This window comes from Lonchura striata, chromosome 3 (assembly GCF_046129695.1).
Source record: "Lonchura striata isolate bLonStr1 chromosome 3, bLonStr1.mat, whole genome shotgun sequence".
Taxonomy (NCBI): Eukaryota; Metazoa; Chordata; class Aves; order Passeriformes; family Estrildidae; genus Lonchura; species Lonchura striata.
In genome coordinates this window covers 69,060,392-69,082,436 of record NC_134605.1, presented here as the reverse complement: position 1 = coordinate 69,082,436, position 22,045 = coordinate 69,060,392, and the positions used below count along the sequence as shown (strand labels likewise).

General features: G+C 36.3%; 1 protein-coding gene across 1 annotated transcript in view; it reads left to right on the top strand.

Annotated features, from left to right (window-relative positions):
* The window catches only part of CDC40 (cell division cycle 40), a 37,947-nt gene that overhangs the window by 1,844 nt on the left and 14,058 nt on the right, over positions 1-22,045 (top strand). Inside the window, exons 2-6 of the mRNA XM_021553761.3 lie at positions 8,323-8,409; positions 9,647-9,776; positions 18,724-18,807; positions 20,722-20,861; positions 21,456-21,552. Of these exons, the coding sequence (XP_021409436.1) occupies positions 8,323-8,409; positions 9,647-9,776; positions 18,724-18,807; positions 20,722-20,861; positions 21,456-21,552 (538 nt within the window). The remainder of the gene's footprint in view (positions 1-8,322; positions 8,410-9,646; positions 9,777-18,723; positions 18,808-20,721; positions 20,862-21,455; positions 21,553-22,045) is intronic.

The following is a 22,045-nucleotide window of genomic DNA, read 5'->3' as shown; positions in this document are numbered from 1 at the left end:
CTACTCATGCTTAATAGCTTTTGGAGTGATTAGCATACAAAGCGGGGAATGGGATGTGTGGGAACTCAAAATGTCTCTCAGACATTTTTAGAGGTTCCAGGCCTTGGTCAGAAGAATTTTAGACCCTGGCAGGCAGCTGAAAACAGCTGTGATTTTGAGTTTGAGCCATGGAATGAGTTACCAACTTTGGAGGTGGAACAAGCAGTCACAAAAGGTTAGATACTATAGTAGAAGTAATTACAAAGTTGAGGGGAAAATTTTTTAGTATTGTACAGGGGGATTTTTACTTTGTACATGGGGGTCAGAAGTTCTAAGATGGAGGAAAGTGGGCTGATCCTGTTCTTCCTCCTTCTTCTTCCTTGCCTCCATGTTCTTGGTGATGTTGGCACTCACGGATTGGTTTAGAGTAGAAAAGCACCTTGTAATATAGGTAGTAGGTATTGGGGGAAAACTATAAACATGTAATACGTAATATATCATATAAAAGAAAGCAGCAGCCCTGGGCGGGGGGAGAAAAGAAGAAGACAGCAAACAGGGAGGGTGTCAGGAGTGTGTGTGTGTGTCTCTGCCCGGGCCACTGACCAAGCAGCCGCAGCCCGAGAAGACAATCTTTTAGATAATTAACAATAAACTGCCTTGAGACCGAACAGCAAAAGCCTGCAGAGTTTTTCTTTGGAAGCACAAGTTGGAGGAGGAATTTCAACACCACATGGGAACCCAGAATAAGGCTGGGGTTCCCACAGGGATGTACCAAAATTATGAATATGTATTTGTATTTTGGGTATTCAATACTTGTATGGATAAAGACTCTGTAATCACCTGGAAGGTATGGTGTGTATTTGGGAGCTATCCCACACACTGCCCGGCATCAAATAAACATACACTTTCTAACTTTAAACTGTTAGAGAGTTTTTGTCCATCACAGTTGGATACCGGTACTAGATCAATATCCGTATTTTTTAATAAATCATATTTCCTGAGTGTTAGTGACAAGTGGCAAGTAGCACTGGATGTGCTTTCCACCACCCTTAAGCCTGTAGCAGCAGGTTTTACCTTTGCCTTGCCAGCACAAAGGTTTATGTAGCTCCTCAGGACTGGCAACTACTGGCAACCACAGCTTGCATTTTTGGCAGTTGAGAGTGTGAACCTGAAATGGTTGGTGTTCTCCATTGTAACTGTTTCAGCTGTTTCTAGTCCAGAATTTTGGCTTGTTAACTGTCCAAAGACTTACGTATGCTTTAAACAGGAACCTCACAGGTCCTCACTCTTGAATAGCAGGTTGTTAGCACATTCAGCTGACAGCATTTGGGCTACTGAAGTGTGCATATCAAATAAATCCCTAAGATGTTACTCCTACATGTATTTAATTTTATGGTTGAAATCTGCTGAGTCCTTGGTTCAAAGTACGTCATAGTTACATAAAGTCACATTTCTGTGAAAATAATTATTCTGTAATTGAAAGCTGTACTAATGGTTGGTAAACTGTGTTTTAAAAGTTTGAGGGGGTGGCTTTCGTTACACCCTCTTCTTACAGTCTGCTTCTTGAAACAGGTCTATTGCTGGTCTTGATGTTAAGTTGCTCATAACACATAATGGCTATAATTATTGGTGACTCCAATCCAGTAATACTTCTACTCTCATTCTAAACTGGAAAGCCCACAGGATGAAAGTTGCATGATTCTGTTACTGGTTTTAGCACCACTAAAATCACTTGAGCAAACACAACAGAGGATGGAAATTTGTGCTTGTGGTCCCTTAATGCAGAAAAAGATCTGTTGTAACTGCAGGACATTCAGAGAGGGACAGCTGGGCTGAAGAAGGGTTCTGCTTCTGTATGAGGTAATGAGAAGGCCAAAACAGACAGGTAAGGTGTAAAATATGATAGACACCTACAAAATCATTAAGTGGCACGGAAAGGGAGTTAAATATTCGCTGTCTCTTCCATTACAGCAGCCATAAGTTGTCTAGTAGGAGTTAGGTCCAAAGCAAATACAAGGACACAGCTCTCTATGCAACGTGGAGTAGGAGGACTTATTGTCATGCCAAGAAGTACAGTGTGTTGAAGAATTTTGTTAAAAAGGAGAGTCTGAACTTGTAAGTACTTGGAAGAGATCCATTGAAGGATGAGGTGTCAATAAATACACAGATTTCTTCAAGTCCCACCAAGACCTGTTGGGAGAGTGCAGAAGTATCATCATATACTCTGCTCTTACTCTCCCCTAGATGCCAAGTTTCCATAAGGCAGATGTTTTCTTTTGTGGGAACAGTGGACAGGTTAATCAGGATACTTTCTTTCTCCAAATACATCATCAAGCAGTAGGTAAGCATGACAGTGTTGTAAATAGAGGCTGTTCAAGAAGGGGAAGGGAGCCCAGTTGACAAACCAGGCAGTTGTCAAACCCAATTATAATTCATTTTCCTAGTTTCTACTTCTATGAAAAAATCACCCTAATACTGCTGACATTCCGTCTTCACTTTCGAATTAGAAGTGTAGAAGGAAATTAAGGCAATTGCACTTTCTGTGAAGAAATCATTTCACAGGAACCATTGTGGCTATACGCTTTACTTTTGAGAGAGCAATTATTGTTTGATCTCTATCCAGGGTAAACTCAGATCAGAGCAGATTTTTTGATACTTCCTGACGGTATGCCCTTCAGTAGTCTTGAGGAGAGGACATTTAACTGGGTTAAAATAACTAGGCTGGCCCAGCCCAGTACAGGAGCTGGAGGATCTGTGTTGTCTTTAATGTGAGAAGAGATCAGAAGTCTCAGTTCCCTTTGAATCTAGTTTACCTTCGGCACTATGCAGGTTTCCAGAAAAGTTTTGCTTAAGGGGAGGAAATAGACTTCAGTCACTCTTCTGAATGTGTTTTTAAACCTAATCCTGTCAGCTATGGAGAGAGAAAGATATAAAGTGGCATGTGACAATTCTGTAGCCGTGATTGAACCTTAGTAGACTTGGGAAGTGTTACTTGTTAGGAACGTTTGTTTTCTTTGACATGGTGGGTTTTCAAACTTTCTTTGACACGAAATATCTTGTAGGGAGTAGATGTTTAGAACTTGTCTTGCTGCAAGATCCTGGGAATCTAGCCTAGTTCAACAAAACCATTTAGCATATGTTTTTCTTGCTGGTTTATTTTTATTCTGTTGGAGTTAGTGAGGCAGTCACTTACTATTAGGAATACATGAATGGGTAGAAAGAATAAAAGCTGATAACAGCCATGTGTTAATGTTGGAGCTTCACTGCAAGTGCTATCTATCTCTTGGTAATAAATTTGTAAATCTTTAGAATGAGATAATGTGCATTTGACAGCCCAAGTGGTTTAGGCAAAAAATAGATAAGTGACAAACTGCTTGAGTCTCAGTGGCTCATTGGGATGTGGTCTTAATTTACGACATTTTAATGTGATTGATAATTAAAACTAATTAAATGTTATGCAAAGCAGCCTGCCCTTTTTTAGCTATTTGACTAACTAGTAATGACTTTACCTGGGGAAATCGAATGTTGTAGGTTTATCTGAAATGACCAGAAAAGAAAAGAAAACCTCCCAACATATAGACATCAAAACTCTCTGCTTGCATGAGATGAAGCTGGAAAATATAAGCCATATTATATTCTTTCTAAGGAACAGAGTTAGCATCCAGTGTTACAGTATACAGTGCACCTTGATATTTTTACTTAAGGCTTCGCTTTGTTGCCTGTTACAGGGATTTTGCTGCTGTTTAAGAAATATTTTTGTTTCATGTGCACATAAATAAACTTCTAGCAAGCTTTCTTGACATAATTTAATTTATAGAATAAAAAATAGTTCAGTAATAAAATATTATTTTTATAGAATAGAAATATTATTTTTTTATGGCATTTGAATAAAGAGTTTTTTTGAAGAAAAAGAGAACTGTGGCATGTTTAAGGAACCTGTTAAGGAGGAAAGTTAATCTGATCTATTGTATTTGTAGTCTAAAACCTCCTATTTCCTGTCCTTTTTCTTATGCTTTAAAGTGGCCAAGCTTTAGGACTGAAGGACTGTAGGACTGAAGGAACGTGCCTTGAAAAGAACCAGACATTTGGTGATCTCCAGGAAGTTATGATGAAGCACCCCTTTGTCTACACTTAGCATCAAAAGCTTCTGTCTCAAGATAGATTCCTTAGGCAATGTTAATACTCAAGAATACAGCCCTGTGTGGCATTCCTCTATAATAGTGTGATTGTGTTTTGTTAAACAAAAGGTGCAAAAGGACAGCATTTAACTATCAAAAGATTTTTTTTACCTCATCATCTCTGAACTCTAAAGCAACCTGAAGTTACAGGTTAGTAGACATCACATCTATTAAAAAAAACCCCAAAACAACATACCAACACAGTAAGTAGTTTGGTGAAATTATATAATTGCTTCTTTTTGCCTTGTGTCAGCAGTGATTCTTGCATGTCTGTGGACAGACATTCATTCAGCCTGTCTACAAAACTTCAGTGGATTTATGGAGTGAACCTTTTCAGGTTTTGAATGTCCTTATTTATGCAAAGTTGTATAATCTGAATCTCCTCTGTGCTGAGTTGGATTGCTCAATTTTTCTATTCAGGTCATATTTTTTTAGGCCTTCAATGATGGGTTGTTTTTTTTTGCTTTTGAACACTTTTCAGTAGCATGTGTCTTACCTGATATGTGGTATCCAGTGTAGCCACTGAATTTCAGCTGGGTTCTTGTTAAAGTGCTGAGAAAAGCAGAGAGGTGACACAGAGACCTAAGTTTGCAGCTCCTTCCTACTATGTTTTTCTAGATAGCCATATTGAGTAAAACATAACTTCCTAAAATCTTAATTCTTTGGTTCCAAGTTATATGAGGTGTACAGCCCTTTAATGATATTACAGCATGTCATAAAGCCCATATTAATACAATTTCTGAGTTGCAGCAAACACCAGCTGCTTCTCTGCCAGTCATGCAGCTGAATTTTTCACTTTCTCCAAAGGAATACTATATCTGTTTGAGAGGTTTTTGACCCCCCTTTTATGATTCCTGTGCCTTTGAGAATGGAACTTTGAGAGTGGAAGTGATCTAGGGTAATATATAGCCCTTCACAGATGCCCTCCTCTTTCAGCTTAACTACTGATTATTTCCCATCCCACAAAGCCACTTGTGTCACACTTGGCACACACGGTGGATTGCTCACCATAGACTTTTAGATAAATCATTCCTGTGACCAAAGGAAAAGCTGCAGCACAGCAGAGAGGTGATCTCTTAGATTACCTTATCTCAGTCACAGCTCTCCCAGACTGCTGCTCCTGTGATCCCTTCTCTGTCAGCTGGAGCTATGGCAAATGCATCTGGAATGCATGCAGTTAAGGCTGTTGCCAGCATAAAGGGACAGTGTTGTGAGACCTGTATTACCTTTTCTTGCTTTCTGGATCTTAGAAAGATGAGTTCTACTGAAATGGTCCTCTGGCAATGCATGCAGTTGTACCTAGAGATCTTCACCCTGTGCAGAGGCTGTTGATGAGTTCTTTCCTCTCATCTGGAAAAAAAAAAAAAAAAAAAAAAAAGCCACAACCAAAATACACCAATGCAGATAGCTCAGCAATTGGTGAAATGAATGATGGCCTAGGTTAATATTTTTAATGTTTCTGCTACCTACTAGAGTCTCATAATGCTGTAAAAAATGGCACTTACCAGATGTTGACCAAAGGATAATTTGTCTGCTGCAATTTGAACGCTTGCCATGGACTAATATTTGGCAACATGTTGTGTAAATACTTTACGTTCTTATCAAGATTTCAATTTTTAAAAATACTGAGAAAGTAGAGTACGTAGTTGGACCACATTCAAATTATTACACAGTTTAAAGCAAAATGACGTAATGGAAAGATAACAATTATGTGCTTCAGCAGCACGTTATGAGATTGTCATTGGATGCCCTAATACATGAAAACATGAATAAGACTGGAGGTCTTGAGGAGCATAGCTCTTATAAATATAACATGTGCTTCAATTTCAAGGCTCAGTGGTTTTCACACAGAAAGAATGTGCCTGTGGTAGTCTAGGAGTGAACATATTGTGTGGCTTTCAAGTGACTCAGCACTGTTCCACCAGCAGCAAAGTAGAACCAAAATTGCTGTAATCCGCCAGCAGAGGATCAGCTTCTATGGCACAATCTGTTTCTTTTCTCAATTACCAGGCAACATATAATAGAACTTCACAGGAAAAAAAAGAGGAGGAAAAATAGCAGAACTGAAAAATTTTTGGCATTTTTGCAAATCTGGGTTTTTTTTTGCATTTTCAGATTAAAGAGCAGGAAAAAAACTGTCCTAATTTCAAGTAAGCTGGTCACTGTTTAAATGTCACTAACCACTGGTCAGATAAATTTTGCCTTATTATCAATTATATTAATTTTTATTTTCTCAAATGTTGCATTTTGTGGACAAATGTGAGGTGTAGCTAGAAGAGTAAGTTGTATGATGGGACTTGAAAAACTGTCTGTGGAAAATATCCTCATGACGTGGAGCAGTGAAAGGAAGTGTAAATTTGTAAGTAACATGGATTGGGAAGTAGTTTGGTATGCTCCTAGCTGGGAACGTGTGGGGTTTTTGCTGAGTGACAGGATCAGGCCTGCTGTGCTATTTGCAGACAAGTTAATGGTGTATGAAAGTCGGGGCTGTGAAAGTACCAGTAGCTGTTGACATCTAAGCCTAGTGAATTGGAAGGGTGGTGTGATGAGAAAAATGAGGTCAGACCTAGAACTGGTAGTGCTGAGGGTTCAGGCAAGATCATTGCAATGGCTGGGCCTGCCTGTCAAAATAATTGATAACGTGGTGAGAGTAAAACCTTCTGGGTGGAACTAAAAATTCTACTAAGACAGTGACCTTAGTAGAAAAACCTTTGTGGGATTACTGATGTCATGTTTTTGGGGTTTTTTGAGTTTTTTAAACATTCTTTTATTTTCCTTTGTTGAACATTTGTTTTAATCAAATGTAATCAGGTAACAAGCCAAAGATCTTTAGATACTGTTTTTGTTTTCTGTGTTCTAGAAAATTAGGTTTTAAAATCTTCTAAATCGTGTATGCATGAGCAAATTTGTAATTGACCTGCTGTTGAACTGAGGAGAGAAAAAGCTTCTTCTAGTACTGTTAGCTATTCTCTTATGTCAGAGAATAGCTAACAATATTAAACAAGTTAAGAATGGGCCATTTTGTTCTTTTGAGATACTATAATATAAAACAAGATAGGGTTTATTTGACATAATTTTCTGTTAATGAAGCAACTGCTAAAATCTGGTTGTCTGTGCCACTTTCTTTTGTAAGTCACAAATGCTTTGGGATCTGTTGTAGGTAAGCACTGACTAAGCAGTGATGGTAAGATAGCTTTTTCAGTATGATTACTAGGGATTTTGTCAGTATACTAGCACATTGAGTTGTTTTCAATTGCTGTTTTTCTAGAATAAAGATACAGGAAGCAGTGGCAGTAATAATTCTGCAAAATAACATTCTCCTTCATTAGCTGAGGTTTTGATGAGGGAAGGGGTTCTGATGTGAAAGAGCCTTCGTAAAGCTCTGAAACCAGGTCTTTTTGGGCATTGCTACCTTGTCAGCCATTTTCTTTCTTCTCTGTCTTCTATTTCAGCTTTATGTGCCCTTCTGAAATTTTCCCTGTGAGTTGCTTGAAGTTATTCTTTTGGTTAATCCCTCTTTCTTGTCCCTTCATCTATCAAGTTAAATTTTTGTCACATTAGACTTGCAAATGTGTTTAAGTACTAAAGCTGAATTACATTTACACCTTTCAGTATAAAAATGTACCTTTTGAAAATAAGGGATTATTGGATTCTGTGAAAAACATTGTTATAATGAATGTTTGTATGTAATGTTGATATGTAATTTTTTCTTTGCAGCTGTCTTTCAGAATAGTTACTTGTGATTTCTGCCTTCTACCTTTTGTAGAGTTCTAGTTTTCATACCTTAATATTAAAATCATGACCATTTTAATTGGTTCTTCTTTACAAATCTGCCTTTCAAACATCCTAAGAAAAGCTTTCCTTCAATCTTGCTGCTGTTTTTAAAATGTGTGCATGAAATCTTTAAATAAAAAGAAATATTTCTTCACATGCAAAAATTTTCAAGTTTTTTGTTTTAGACAAGTTTCTCAGTGACCGCCTGACATTAGTTTTGTAATCGATATTTTTGTAAAATAGAAACTTTGGCCAAGGTGTTCTTCTCTTTCATAATGCTTGAAGTGTCAATTTGAACTACAGCCCTAATTTGGACTGAAAGAAGGTAATGTCATATATTTAAATATCTGTGTGTAAAAAATGGGTTATTAATGTGTCTGTTTTATTTCAGGAAGATGTGGAAACAGGAGTCCACCTTGATCCTGCTATCAAGGAAGTTCAATACAATCCCACTTATGAAACTATGTTTGCACCTGAGGTAAGAAACAATGTTGGTTTTTAGAGCAGAAACACCTTTGGCTTCAAGGAAAGAGGTTATATAAATTTTGTGTGACTTTCGTATAAGACAACTTCTTTGGATGCTTGCTGCATTTTGGAATATAGTTTGGGCAAACTAAAAAATACAGTCTACACAACAAGTGTGTTGGTATTTTTAGTGCTTGAATTTTAATATTCTGCATAAAACTTTTCTAAGGAGATAAAATGTTTATCAGAATTATGGCTATGAAAATTAAAAATTAAGCTGGGAAAATAGCATTATAAAGATGCTGAGTTAAACATGAACTGCACTGAAGTGGTCCTTTACTATTTTCACATTTTTGCTATTTATTCGTTGTGCTCATTAGTTAATATTTGTATGACTTACAGATATAAGACTTTTAAGAGGACGATTTAACATTAAAATCAAAGTATTTTCAGTTTAATTATTCACATCAGTATTAAGAATTTTAGTAACTTGAGCTATGCTAAATTTGTATAGTGAAAAACATTTTAAGACTGAATTTAGACTGCCTGGTACCATGTGAACCACTTTCCATTTTGTTATAACTGACAGGCTATCTGAAAGATAAAAATAGCTGTTCAAGCATTTAACTTTTTTCTGTATTTACTTCTTTGTGCAGTTTGTCTTCTTTTCGACCAGGGATTTTGCTTTCTAGGTAGACAAATATGGCATCAGTATCAATTTTCTACATTAGTTATGCTGTATGTTTAGAAAGCCTCTTGAGGAACCACATAAAATGGCCTTTTCTTAAGCGAGCTTGCAACATATCAAAGTCATGATATGTGAACAAAAGTACTAGTTTTAACTTGCTTCAGTGCTGCTGTGTATAAATGTTTTAGTTAGGGAGACCTACTGTAGGACAGCCTTGGGTTTTATCTTTTGAATGCTTGTACTGGTCCCATACTGAATGATGGTATGTGCTGGTTCTGTCAAGTAGCCCATATCAACCTCAGCTCTGTGCAGAAAGCTCTGTGCTAGAAAGTTCAATCCTGAAATCAACTGTTCAGAACAGCTGTGTGATTACCATGTAAAATAACAGATAAAGAAGTTTATTCAGTAGTCACAAAGGAATTTAAAATTGAAGTGATTTTGCATTATAATTTTTGAAACACAGGTCTCTTTTTTTCTGTGTTTTTTTTTTTTTCTGAAAAAGTGACACAAAAATAACAAATTACTAATTCTGCTCCACCTTGTTTTAACATTTTTTATGAAGTTTGGACCAGAAAATCCATTTAGGACTCAGCAAATGGCTGCACCTAGAAACATGCTTTCTGGATATGCAGAACCAGCTCACATCAATGATTTCATGTTTGAACAACAAAGAAGAACATTTGCAACCTATGGTAAGTCCTTAGCAGTGGAATTCACCTCCATCTTTATCATACCCAGGTTGGACAAATCGTGATGGTCTTGAGAGAACAATTAATAGGACTGTAACTTCTGTAAACTGCTTTTTATCAGAATTAATTAAATGGGAAAAAGCTTTTGAATAAGAATCCATATGAATAGAGATAATATGGATCATTTATTTAGGAAAATTAATTTTGCAATTCTGTTTTGAACTGTAATCCAGTCTGTTATTTCCTAGCAAGCCCCTCTTAATTAATCCTTCCATTAGTTGCATCAAGTGTAGAAAACACAAATCAAAATTTCACACTCCTTACATGACTAACTGTAGATCTGTTATGCAAATAGATTCTCTCATGTGATTCTGACTCCCTCTAAACCATACAGAGCCTTATTGAGTTGTCAGGTTCTTCAGTGGTTGCCTCTTGATACCAACGGAATGAACCAGATTTGCAGAGAATGGGAATGCATTACTAAAACAGTCTTGGCAAAGACAGACCGAAAGAACTGTCTTGGTGTTCACAGTAATAACTGCTTTCTTATACTGAATAACATTTTCCCTTGTAAATAGTGGCACTTGAAAGATAAAACATTTGAGTCTTGGGGAAGCTTGAGGTTCAAACAGACTTTTTATGAATTGTAAGAAAAAGTTATTTTTTTTTAGATAGAAAAAAATATGGAAAGGCTATGGATTCTAAACATTCTTCTGCAAACATTTGAAAGAGCAAAGCTCCCATGTGTTTACATATAATAATGGTTAATTTTTTTCCTATGTGTCTTGGTAAGCTTTCATTTCTGTTTAAGTTTGATTGCAAGTGCTTGTTCAGATGAAGTATCCTTTATATACTTGAAATTCAGTTTATTAGGCAAGATCTGATACTTCCTGTGTTAACTTAAAATATCACAACACACAACTTTGCACAATAGATTTGCATCTTTCTTTATTCATATTTACATTCAAAATACTACTTCTTTCAAACTGTTTTGTATCAAAAATCACCTTCCTAAACAACTATCCTTAATTTCATTAGGGCTTTATGCATGCCTGAATTCATTTTACTGCATTCTGTGATGCATGAGACTGGGACTTCATTGCTAACATCTGTGGTAGCTAGGTATTACAGTGGAAGACAATGCCTAACATCAGAGACTATCCACACTCAATTTTCATTATGCTTGAGTTTTATTAGAAGCTTTCTTGTAAATGTTGAAAATTGAGATATATTAATTACAGAGTTTTTCTCTTTCATAGTTTTAGCTATTAGGTACTTTTCACTGAGTTGTTAGAATGTGGAATATAACCAAAATGACAATATTAAGAAATTGATATCTAGTTTCATAGCATAATTTTAACTTACTTGACTATAATTTTGATATTAGAACTTGACAGATAATACAAGTAGGAGCCTCTGTTGAAGATCTGAATACACAGATTAAATTTTGTTCTGTGAAATTAAATTTAACATTTTGTGGGTTGAAATTAAATGTAACATTTTTGTGTGTGTAAAATAGATACTGGGAAAAGTGCCTGTAGGCAAATAGTGTTTCACTAGGGGTATTTTGTTTGAAAAGTTTCATTTGGAGAATGAAAAAGCTAGCAAGTCTACTCAAAACTACTTCTGTTGGTTATGTCATCACTGTACAGCAACTGTCTTGAAAGCTGTATTAAAAATGAATATAAAAATGTATTTTTAAACCTTGGAACACTGACAACTGTGCAGCTATCATTCAGCTTTCTAGAAATGTTCAACAGATAATGACCTGGATACAATGACAAAGGAACTAGGAAAAGATTGATATAGAGGCAGTTTAAACAGCAAGATCCAGCACTAAGAACCTGAAGTTCAAGCTCGAAGATGCAGTAAGTGAGCATGATATTCTGGCTCAGTAGGAGATCTGTTAAAACACCAATCCTTTAAGTTCCCAGAAAGTTATCTATTAACACTTTCAATACTCTTTTGCCATTTGGAAGGATGCAATAAATATCTTCTCAGAAAGTACAAAGTATAGAAATGCAAGTAAAATTGGTAGGCATAAACCCAAGCCATAAATCTTTTTCAAGACTGAGTCATAACCTATTAGAAGAACAGGAGTAAACCATCTTTTAAAAGCTGCAAATCTTGAGACTTCTGGTCTCTGTTACTCTGATTAAGCACCATTGCACTAAGGCAGGAGGTCTTGAACAAATCTGCAATAGCTGGCAAGTAGATAAGTGTGACTGTAAATGAAGGACAAGGCTAATAAATGAGATCACATATCCAAAACAGCTCAACTGTCTCAGTGTCTTTCACAAAAAAATTACATCTTTATAATATATATAATCGTGAAAGCTTATACATATTCATTGAGAAGCCTGTATATTAATCACAAACAAAACCCAAATATTTTTGGCAACTAGTTTTTCTTATTTACTTCTTGTGCAGTAAATATTTATTCTTAAAAGTACATTTTTCTTGTGATGCTTTGATAGCATAATTGAGAACATCCATGCTGTTATTGACTGTGGGTCCTTCCAGCCCTTTATTCCATTAGACAAGTGGCCAGCAATGGGTGTCTAGTGAGGAGCAGAAGAAGGAAGCAAGAAAATAGTGATACATCTGAATACTTCTTTTCAATACACAGTCTGTCAACCAAGGGCAATCTTATGTATTTATTAATTTTCAGACAACTTGTTGGGTGTTTTCTGGTTTTGACAGACTTTTCTAGCTGCTTCTTGAACCTGTATAATTTTTCTTTGTACAGTAACCTCTTTCAGGCAGCTCTGCAGCTTAGCAGCTCCTTATGTGAGGAACTATCTCTGTTTCAAACTTGTGGAACTTAACAGCTTTCTAGTTTGGCTTCATACCTCTGTCTCTTATTCTGGAAAATGAAATGAGCAATCATTTGTTACTAACCATTTCCATGTGATTTCTTATTTTATAGATCTTGGACATAGCTTCTTCTCAGTCTCCTTTTTTTCCCCACCTGGATAGATCTGATCAATCTTCTTGTTCCTTAGTCGCAGCCTTTTCATGCCTATGGCTGTTGTAGTCTCTCTTCTGTATCTCTTCCAGTTCCACTGTATTGCTCCTAAGATGGAGAGCAAAGCCATGCATAGTCATTACATGTTACTCTCACTGTGAATTTGTTCTGTGAGTAACTTGCTCAAAGCTACTTGCTCCATTTTTCCAGATCATTTATCAATATGTTGAATGTCATGGGCCTGAGCATGAATCCACCAGCAACTTTCCTGTGCTGTGCAAACCAACCATTTATTCTTGACAGTGTTTTAGTAACTTTTAATCAACTGACCATCAAAACACCACAGGACCTGTGGGATTTTTAAAATGTCTTTGAGGCACCCTGTAATCAGTCTAACTTGGTTTTGTAAAGGTATCCAAGATCAACTAAGCTTTTCTCATTCACAGGATTGTCACCTCAGAAATATTCTGGAGGTTTTCTCATTGTGATTTACCTGTAGAGAAAATTGTGGTGTCTGTTCTGCTGCAATATATAATGCTCATCCAAGTGCATAGTCATTCATTGTAGCTTCTATTCCTTGAATTTTCTAACCATACAAATGTCTGGTAGGTTGATCTGCAGTTCTCAATATGTCATCTGAAACGTCTTTTGAAAGAACTGCATTGTATTTGATACATTCCTTTTCTGTCATATTGAGGTGGTATGAGGTAAGAGTATCTGCCCTGTGATTTGACTTTAGGTCTCTTGGGTCATTGTCTCTGATCCTGGTGTTTGTTGACGCTTATTTGACTCTCTAGTTTCCCAGCATTTCATGTTGAGGTAGATACGGCGTCATGTTGCCCATAAGGAAAGTTTCCGGCACAGGAGTCTACCCAAACTCCACCATAATCACCATGTGTTTAATACAACCCTCACAGATGTTCTTTGCAGTTCTTGATCATCAGTTGGCCTACATATTGTTGGGTACACTTTCTATCCCTGCCAGTTTTGACAAAGGACGAGCATTAGTTTTTACATCTTACAAGATTTCCCTCACTTCTGGGAGCAGGCTGCCTTAGTATAGTGTTTACTTTGCTGGAGTTTGGTCTTTGTATTTTCCACATCTGCAGCTTCAGCTCTTTGAAGAACAGTTTCTTATTTCTAATGGTTTCTCTTAACTTACTATCCAGCAGTGCTCACTTCTTTCTGGTTGCTTTAAATTTGTCTTTTATTAGCTGTCAGGCATTAGTTTTTTTCCTCCTACATGATGTCTTTGAAGTGCCCCTGCATTTGGAAAAGGCTTTACCCTTTGGCGCTCACTTTCTGTTCCTTTTAAAAATCTTTTCTTAATATAGCCCTCCTGTTTTGAGATTGAAATCATTGTCATAAATGTTTTTATTTGAGATTGAAATCATTGTCATAAATGCTTTTATATCTTCCTTTGCTTTGTCAACAATGTTAGTTTTCATACCCTGTTATGGTCATTGTTAAAATATGTGTCCTTAGAAAGAATATCTTAAAATCAAGTTTCCTGCACTGCTAAACTAGCTTTTCTTCATGTGAATCTCTGACGTGACTGCTTCATGGTACAAGTACATTGTGTAAAAATTGTCACATCTTGGTGTGAGATTTGTACAGTCTGCTGCAAAGAATTGACTAAAATATGTCATTATTACTGTGATTCTTTCCCTGGCACCTGTTGTTTAATTTCTGTTACCATTTCATGGTTACTGCATTTTCTGTCTTAATGGTCACTCTGGGAGTTCCGGCAACTGTACTCACCACTACTTAGACCTGAAATTTCAATCCACAGGATCATTTAATGCTCATTAACACTATTAACCTGTTAATCTGATTTATTTTTAAGCTTTCTATGGCATACAGCATGTTTCTCCCCATTGGCATGACCATTTTATTTCTGTATTCTTTCTAGCTGGTAAAGCATATATTCTATGTCCAATTATGTCAGTATTGTCCTACCAATTAGGTTAGTTTATTATTTTAAAACAAGATATTTCAATGTATTATTTTTAGCCTCTGTCATTTTGCAGGTGTGCTTGGGTTTTCCATTTCCCTGCCTTCAGTTTAAATAGGATTCTGTGATTATTACTGTCCCTGTTAGCTGAGATTTCAGATTTCTGTGCTGCCTTTTCCTCGAGGATATGGGTTTCTAAAGATTGTGTGTCATTGCAAATGACTTCCTTTTTTTAAAGTATTTTTTAAGTATTATATTTCTTTTAAGTACCCCAGCTATTTTATCAAAAAGTACTCTTTCAACCTACTCAGTGCCATCTGCTTTTTAATTTAAATGAGACCTACCCATCTCAGTAAGGTTCCTTTTATTGCAGGAGTTAGGGGAAGTGAAGTGGTCACAGGCACTGGAGATGTTTTCCACGTTAGGGTTAAAATTTGCAGTGGCTGAGAGAGCTGGGACTGTTTAGTTTGGGGAAAAAAAGGAGTCCTGAGGGGGAGACCTTATTGCCCTTTACAGCTACCTGAAAGGAGTATGCTGATGGCATAATCCATAAAAAACATTGAATAAAATAGTCCAAGTAGGCATTTTATGATGTTGTGAAAGGTCCTCTCCCAGTTTAATGGAAAACCATTAATAATTGCTCTGTGGGAGTCTGACTTTTTAAATCGGCAACCAGTTTTGCATCTGCAGTCCTAAGTAATCTAGCCTAGTTTGAGCCTACTGATGTAAGGCAGTCTTCTTATTTTCATTTCAACTATCAAGCGAAGGCTGTGTCTCTAGAAAATAAAATTCCCCTTCACAAGACAATATGATTTTAAATGCTTAACTAGCATTATTTTTAAAATGTTGTATTCCTTGGAGCATGTCAAAAAAAGACCAGGAAGTCCTAACATACAGCACATGTTTATTCTTCTGCATCTGTGCTATTAGCTGAAAGAGTCTCTTCTCTTGAAAATTCCCTTTTGAGTACTGATAAAAAAGTCAATATATGACCACATATACATTTTCAGAAGCAGAATTACAGATTATTTTTTACGTGCTGCACACAAATTGTTCATGAATATTTTAGCCATTTCATAGCTATTTGAGCATCCGTACTCATCCTAATAGTGGACTGCTTCATTCATGCAACATTTGGTATTTTTAAATCTCTTCTTCACAAGATATTAATGTCCTTTTTAATAAGAAATAGTCTTCTATTGAAGTCTAATGAATCTCAAAGCTCTTTATGAGTACTCAGTAACTTAGTTATAGCAGGATTATGTCATCACTAACACTGATATTTTAAGAGCCTAAAATAACTGCCTTGGAAATAAAACTTGTGATTTTTTTTTATTTTAATCTACTCATGTTACATGCAACACCTACAGTCACTTATTACCTGTTAACATTTGCAGGCACTTTATTCTCTGATTACTTTGATTCTTCAGAAATGCCATTTCAGAGTGGGTTAGTCCAGCTGTATTTTTCCTCATACCTGAGCTACTTTGGATCTCTATGTGCTGCATTGCACAGTGAGGTGTAAACAGGCTTTAATGAGCTGTCTTTCTGGAATGCACATCAAAGTCTAATTATTTAACCAACCATTTTCAGGTGCACTGGAATTATGGATGTAGGTGGAATTGTCTCTTTCATTGTTAAAATGTTGTGGGAAATATGTGTCTCCTAACTAGAACTGAAGGAGACATAGAAGTCAGGGCACATTATGTGGGATACCAGCTGAGTGAGATAAAAGCAAGCTGTCTTTTGCAGCTGCGTTTAGGAGTCCCAGCCAGAAAGAAAATATTCCCTTTCACATATCCACTAGAAAGTAGAAATTGTTCAGAGCTTTTCTGTGAGAATGATGCTGGACCAAATTCAACTCAACTATAAGAAGTCTCTACTTCCACGGGAAGCTGTGCTTGGCCCAGGGGCCCTATTCATGGGAATACTGTCCCTCTTTTACAAGTACCAAGCAAATAGAGTCCCAGAGATGCTGTCAATACAGTTGGAGGACAAGTAAACCACTGTATTGATTTTGACAACAATCCAAAGTAATACTCTACTGTTAACAGAAACCTTATAGCTTGGAAGGGAACTCATTGAAATAGTGGCTTAATAAAAGCAGGCAGCTAAATTAGGGGAAGTCTGATTGCAGTGTTGGCTCAATTTGCTTATCCATAGAAGTAAATCCTACTGAAAGTCTAGAATAAATTATTTTATTGTTTAACAGAGGAATAGTGGGAATGTATATTTTGTAAGATGACATTGGTGTATATTTGTCTCCCTATATTGTATTCATAGATCATCTGGACATATGTTGTTCCATAGCTGGGTTTTACCAAGTTTGAAACTCCAGGGCTGGTCGGCAGGTGGAATGCTCTATTTAGATTGGGAATACCTGCTGTGTTCTTGGAATGGCTCTTCTACCAATTTCAATAGTACTTTTTTTCCCAGCATCTAAAAAGAAATTAACTGGACCATGTTCTAGGAGTGTAATCTTTCTGGAAAATGTTTGGGGAGACAATCTCCTTCCTTTGGCTATTGGAATGGTATTGATAGGTTCTCAGCTTGTATGCGTTTGTATGGGCCTTTATGAGCCATTGCTCTCCAGATTAGACTGGATAATCTCCCCCTGCTCAGGATTGTCTCTATGAATCAACAAAAATGCAGGAATCAGATTGTATGCTGTAGGATTTAATTCATTATGTGCGTGTGATTGCTTTTACTGATGGTTTAATAGCTTTCTTTCTTTTTTTTTTTCTTGATATGGAGGAATTCTCATTCACTCCACAAGAGACATTTGATCACTTTAATATTTAATAAAAATTGGTGTTATGTCCACCAGGGTGCAGTCTTTCCCAAAAAAAAAAAAAAAAAAAAAAAAAAAAGCCATGGTGGTCAGTAAGTGTTCAGTGCATCACCTGTTCCTTGGAAACCAAATGAATTTGTCTATCTTATAAGATCATGCTATCCACTTCAGAAGAAATGGAGAAAAAAAGTTGAATATATGTATTACAATTGTAAATATCCTGAATAGATACTAAATGCTTGTTCATTTTATAAATTATTTATAAGACTAAATACAGCAGATTTTGTTGTGGTTGGGGTTGTTTTGTTTTTATTGAGGCTCAATATTTGTAATCAGGAAATGAAGATGTGAATACTTAATTCTTTTAAAAATTAAAGCCCATGATTACTGCTTCTGATACCATCCACATTAGTTAAAGCAAATCTTTTCAGGTTGAAGCTTGCCCAGTTGTGGCAGGAGGAGAATAAAATAATTTTTGCTGTGGGAGACAGAATATATGCAAAGCCCTAAAATACTTCATTTGATTTATATTTTTTCCCCATCTCTGTCCTTTTCCTTCCAGCTGCTGCCACCCCAGGACTGCCAAAAATGACAGTCTTTGACCCAGCAGAAGCAGTGGGCAGAGCAGAAGGCTGCTCCTGAAGCCAGAGGGCTCTGTGTATGCAGCAGCCACTCTCTGGTTTCCATGTGACTCACTGGCTTTGCAAACCAAGGAGCAGTGCCCTGCACTAAAGCAGCAGCCATTTAACATCAAGTGCACTGACATAAGATTTTGAGTTAGTCTATTCTTTATGCCATGTTACTACAAGAAGAGGTTGCTATGACATTCTAATTTTGCATTGCAGCAAACTGACCTGAATTCAGCATTGACCTCTCTTGGAGCAGGGGCATCCTGGGGTCCCTTCCCACCAGATTCTGTTACTTGGCTTCTTGTGATTACCCACCCTTGGTATCTTATGTTGTTAAATGTTGCCTATTACATTTATTTATTTCTCTGTGTGTGTAAATTTAAGAATTCTGATAGCAAAAGGTATTCAAGGGCCTCATGGTACTACTTCATAGTAATCTTTATATTCAGGCCAAGTGAAAAGTTAATGGAATTCCCAAGTTTCAATCCTTCATCATCTCCAGCGCATTCAGAGTTAACAGGAAAGAATTTGCAGAGGGACAGAGTAGTAAAAGTTGTACAAAACTGAAAAGCTTGAAATAACAGTATTTTTTTTTCCTCTTGTTCCAGGTTATGCATTAGATCCTTCTGTAGATAACCCTGAAGCTGCTACCAAGTATATTGGTTCTGTAGAAGAAGCTGAAAAAAATCAAGGTAGTTAACTGAGAATCTTGTATAAATTACTTGTATCTTTAAACTGTTTTCATTTCTTCTTTACTAAGAAATGGAATAGGTATTAGCAAAAGAACATATTTTGTGAGAGTTACCCATGTCCAAGAACCCAATAAATAAGAGATGTGTTGCAATTCTAATGTAGAGGGGGATGAGAAATATTGGAGTATTTTGTTTTCTTGAAGTAGCAAATGATTCAAGTTGTCATGACAAATTTCAGAATAGGATTTGTAATGTGCCATTGCATTAATACAGTTTATCAGTACAATTTGAAACAGCTTTTTGGTCCTCTTAAATTCTGTCTTAGCTAACATTATCATGTGTCTGCATTAGGATACCTGTATGTTTGAGCTAATCACCATAACTGCTCCTCAGGAGCAAACTGATCACTCTGTGTGCAACCTCTGGCACTCCTGTTGGCAGTTGCATGTTATCTCTGCTTAGCAAAGTTAAGCTCTTTGGGTTATTTGGAAAAGAAAAACCACTGGAAGGTTGCCAATTGGTAACAGCATGGCATGCCAGTGGGAGGATTGACTACCAAAGGCATGGGGTTTGTAATTAATACTTTGAGACAAGATGTTTAACACTCAGAGGGAAACGTTCACATTGGAAAACTGTACCTGTGTAAGTGTCATGGCTATGCTTTCCCTAGCATGTCTTTTTCAAATATCCTATTCACATGGGTATACAAAGGATCTTTATTTCTGTGTCCTCTTCCTCAGAATATATCCAAGCTTATTTCAGTCTTTCCTTCCAAAGAAGGAAATAACTAAGATTAAACCATTTTTAAAAACTGTTTTCGTAACAGAATTTTAAGAAAATTTTAATTTTTAAGAAAACCCTTGATTAATGTGATTCCTTCTGATCACTACTTAACTTTTTACATTCCCTTTTTTCCCCTTGTTTATGTAAACAATTGTCTGTTTTACACTAGATGAGTATTACTGCTGCTGCAGAAAAACATTGCTTGAAAATTGAACATAATTGTATATACAAGCTTGAAAAACTTAAAAAATGTTAAAATAGTTTTTTACCCTCCCATATCTGTATTGTATAGTGGTTTTGACACATGAAATTCTGAGGATGCAATATTTGTGAAAAGCTAGTATTTCTATGAAAGAAGAAGATAGTGGTTGGAGAGAGATGACTGTCAATAGTGACAGACTTTTTAAAGTGGGCTTGGTGCAATAGGACAAGGGAAATTATTTTAAGCTAAAAGAGGATAGACTTTCAGACTAAGTCATAAGGAAGAAATTTGTTACAGTGTGGTTGGTGAAATACTAGAACAAGTTGCCCAGACTTGTGTGTAGTGTGTGTCTCATCCTTCGAAACATTCAAGTTCAGGTTGGACAGGGCTAGTTGAAGATGTTGCTGCTCATTGCAAGGTGGTTGGAGTAGGTGATCATTAAAGGTCACTTTCAACTCAAACCATTCTATAATTCTAATAATTTTTTATCAATTAAAATACACAGTTGGGGTTGGGGTTTTGGGACACTCATTTTCATTTTAGGGCTGGTTTTTTTTCAAACTGAGAGGATTCAGAGGTATCAGAAGCCAAGAAGACTTTACTTTCAAAAACTACACTATTTAAAGCATGAAAATCGTTGTGTTCATACAGTCAGCAGACTTACTGTTAAAAATTTATGGTACATGCGTGGTTAAATATTCTAACAAGATAGGATACACAGGTAAGGTGGTTACTCTGTTACTGTGCATAGTTAACAGTGTTCATAGCTGGAAAAGTGAGCAATGCTTTGGCCAATTTTGCTCTAATACTTTTTCCATGTTGTCCTTTATACTGAAAGGAATGGTGGTGGTGGTTTCTTCTTTGACTGTGGTGTAACCTCTGATGTATTCTGTGTTAGCAGTTAGTCAGTGTATTTTTTCCTTCTTCAGGTTTAACAGTGTTTGAAACAGGACAGAGAAAAATTGAAAAAAGGAAGAAATTCAAGGAGAATGATGCATCTAATATTGATGGTTTTCTGGGACCATGGGCAAAGTATGTTGATGAAAAAGAAGTAGCCAAACCATCAGAAGTAAGTCCTGCTTTAACAAAATGGATACAAATTGTCAGTACATGGCAGTGGTTTCAGCAGAGGTCCAGCTACACTAGTGCTTGTCCAAGCAGATCCATGCTATGCTTTGGGGTAATAGAAACATTTTTGGCGATATGTTCAAATGAGATGTTCCAGATATTCTGCGCTCAGTAATTTGGAACACTTTTTGGAAATAAAATTAATTCAATTTGTGTGTAGAGTCTGATTAAAAGAAACAGGTTGGAAAAAGAAAAGTGAAAGTAAAAGTTTTTGAAAAAAAAAGGCAAATGAAAACCCCCAATATCACACACACAAATACATTTATCCTAAACCATCCAAACAACAGATATCCTTCTTGTCCAGTCACTGCTTAGCTTTAGTTTACGAATAAAAATATATTAGTTATTTTAAGGTACATAGCCTTCCAAGCTTTTATAGTTTTGACAAGGGTATTCTCTTTATTGATGCTTAGAAATATTTCTAATCTTGTTTAGCAACTAAATGTCTTCTTAATAGAACAATAGTACAGTTCTGGATTTTGTTATGTGATTCTGAATGCTGACTTTTAAGAGATCATGTTTTATTTTTTTCCAGGAAGAGCAGAAGGAGCTGGATGAAATAACAGCTAAGAGGCAGAAGAGAGGAAAACTAGAGGATGATAAACCTGGAGAGGAGAAGACTATATTACATGGTAATGGCATCTTCCTGGCTGTTCTCATTTTCTAGCTCACTGTGTTTTCTTGCCTGCTGTGTTAATTAGTAAGGATGGCAGACAGCCTCAGCACGTTTATGTTTCTGTATTGGAGATAACAGCACTCACAGGCAAAAGCATAAAGGATGGGGCAAGAGATAAACTTGGAGTAATTCCACTTTGTACTGTGAAGAGCAGTGTGGAAATATCATTTTTCAGAGTACTGGTTTTATTTATTTATTTTTAATGTTACTAGATGCACGTATCCCTTTCCTGTTTCACAGAGCAAAGGTATTGAAGTTAAGAGTTTGGCTTAGTTTCAGCTTCAGAATTATTGTAGTCTTATGTGTCAGTATTTTCATCAGCAGGTAGTGCTCTGAGTTATGGTTTATGAACAATTTAGAAAATCACTTAAACGTTAGACTTCCTCAATTTTTAATGTAAATGCTCTTGCCATCATACAATGAATAATTGTATATTATTAATTACCCTA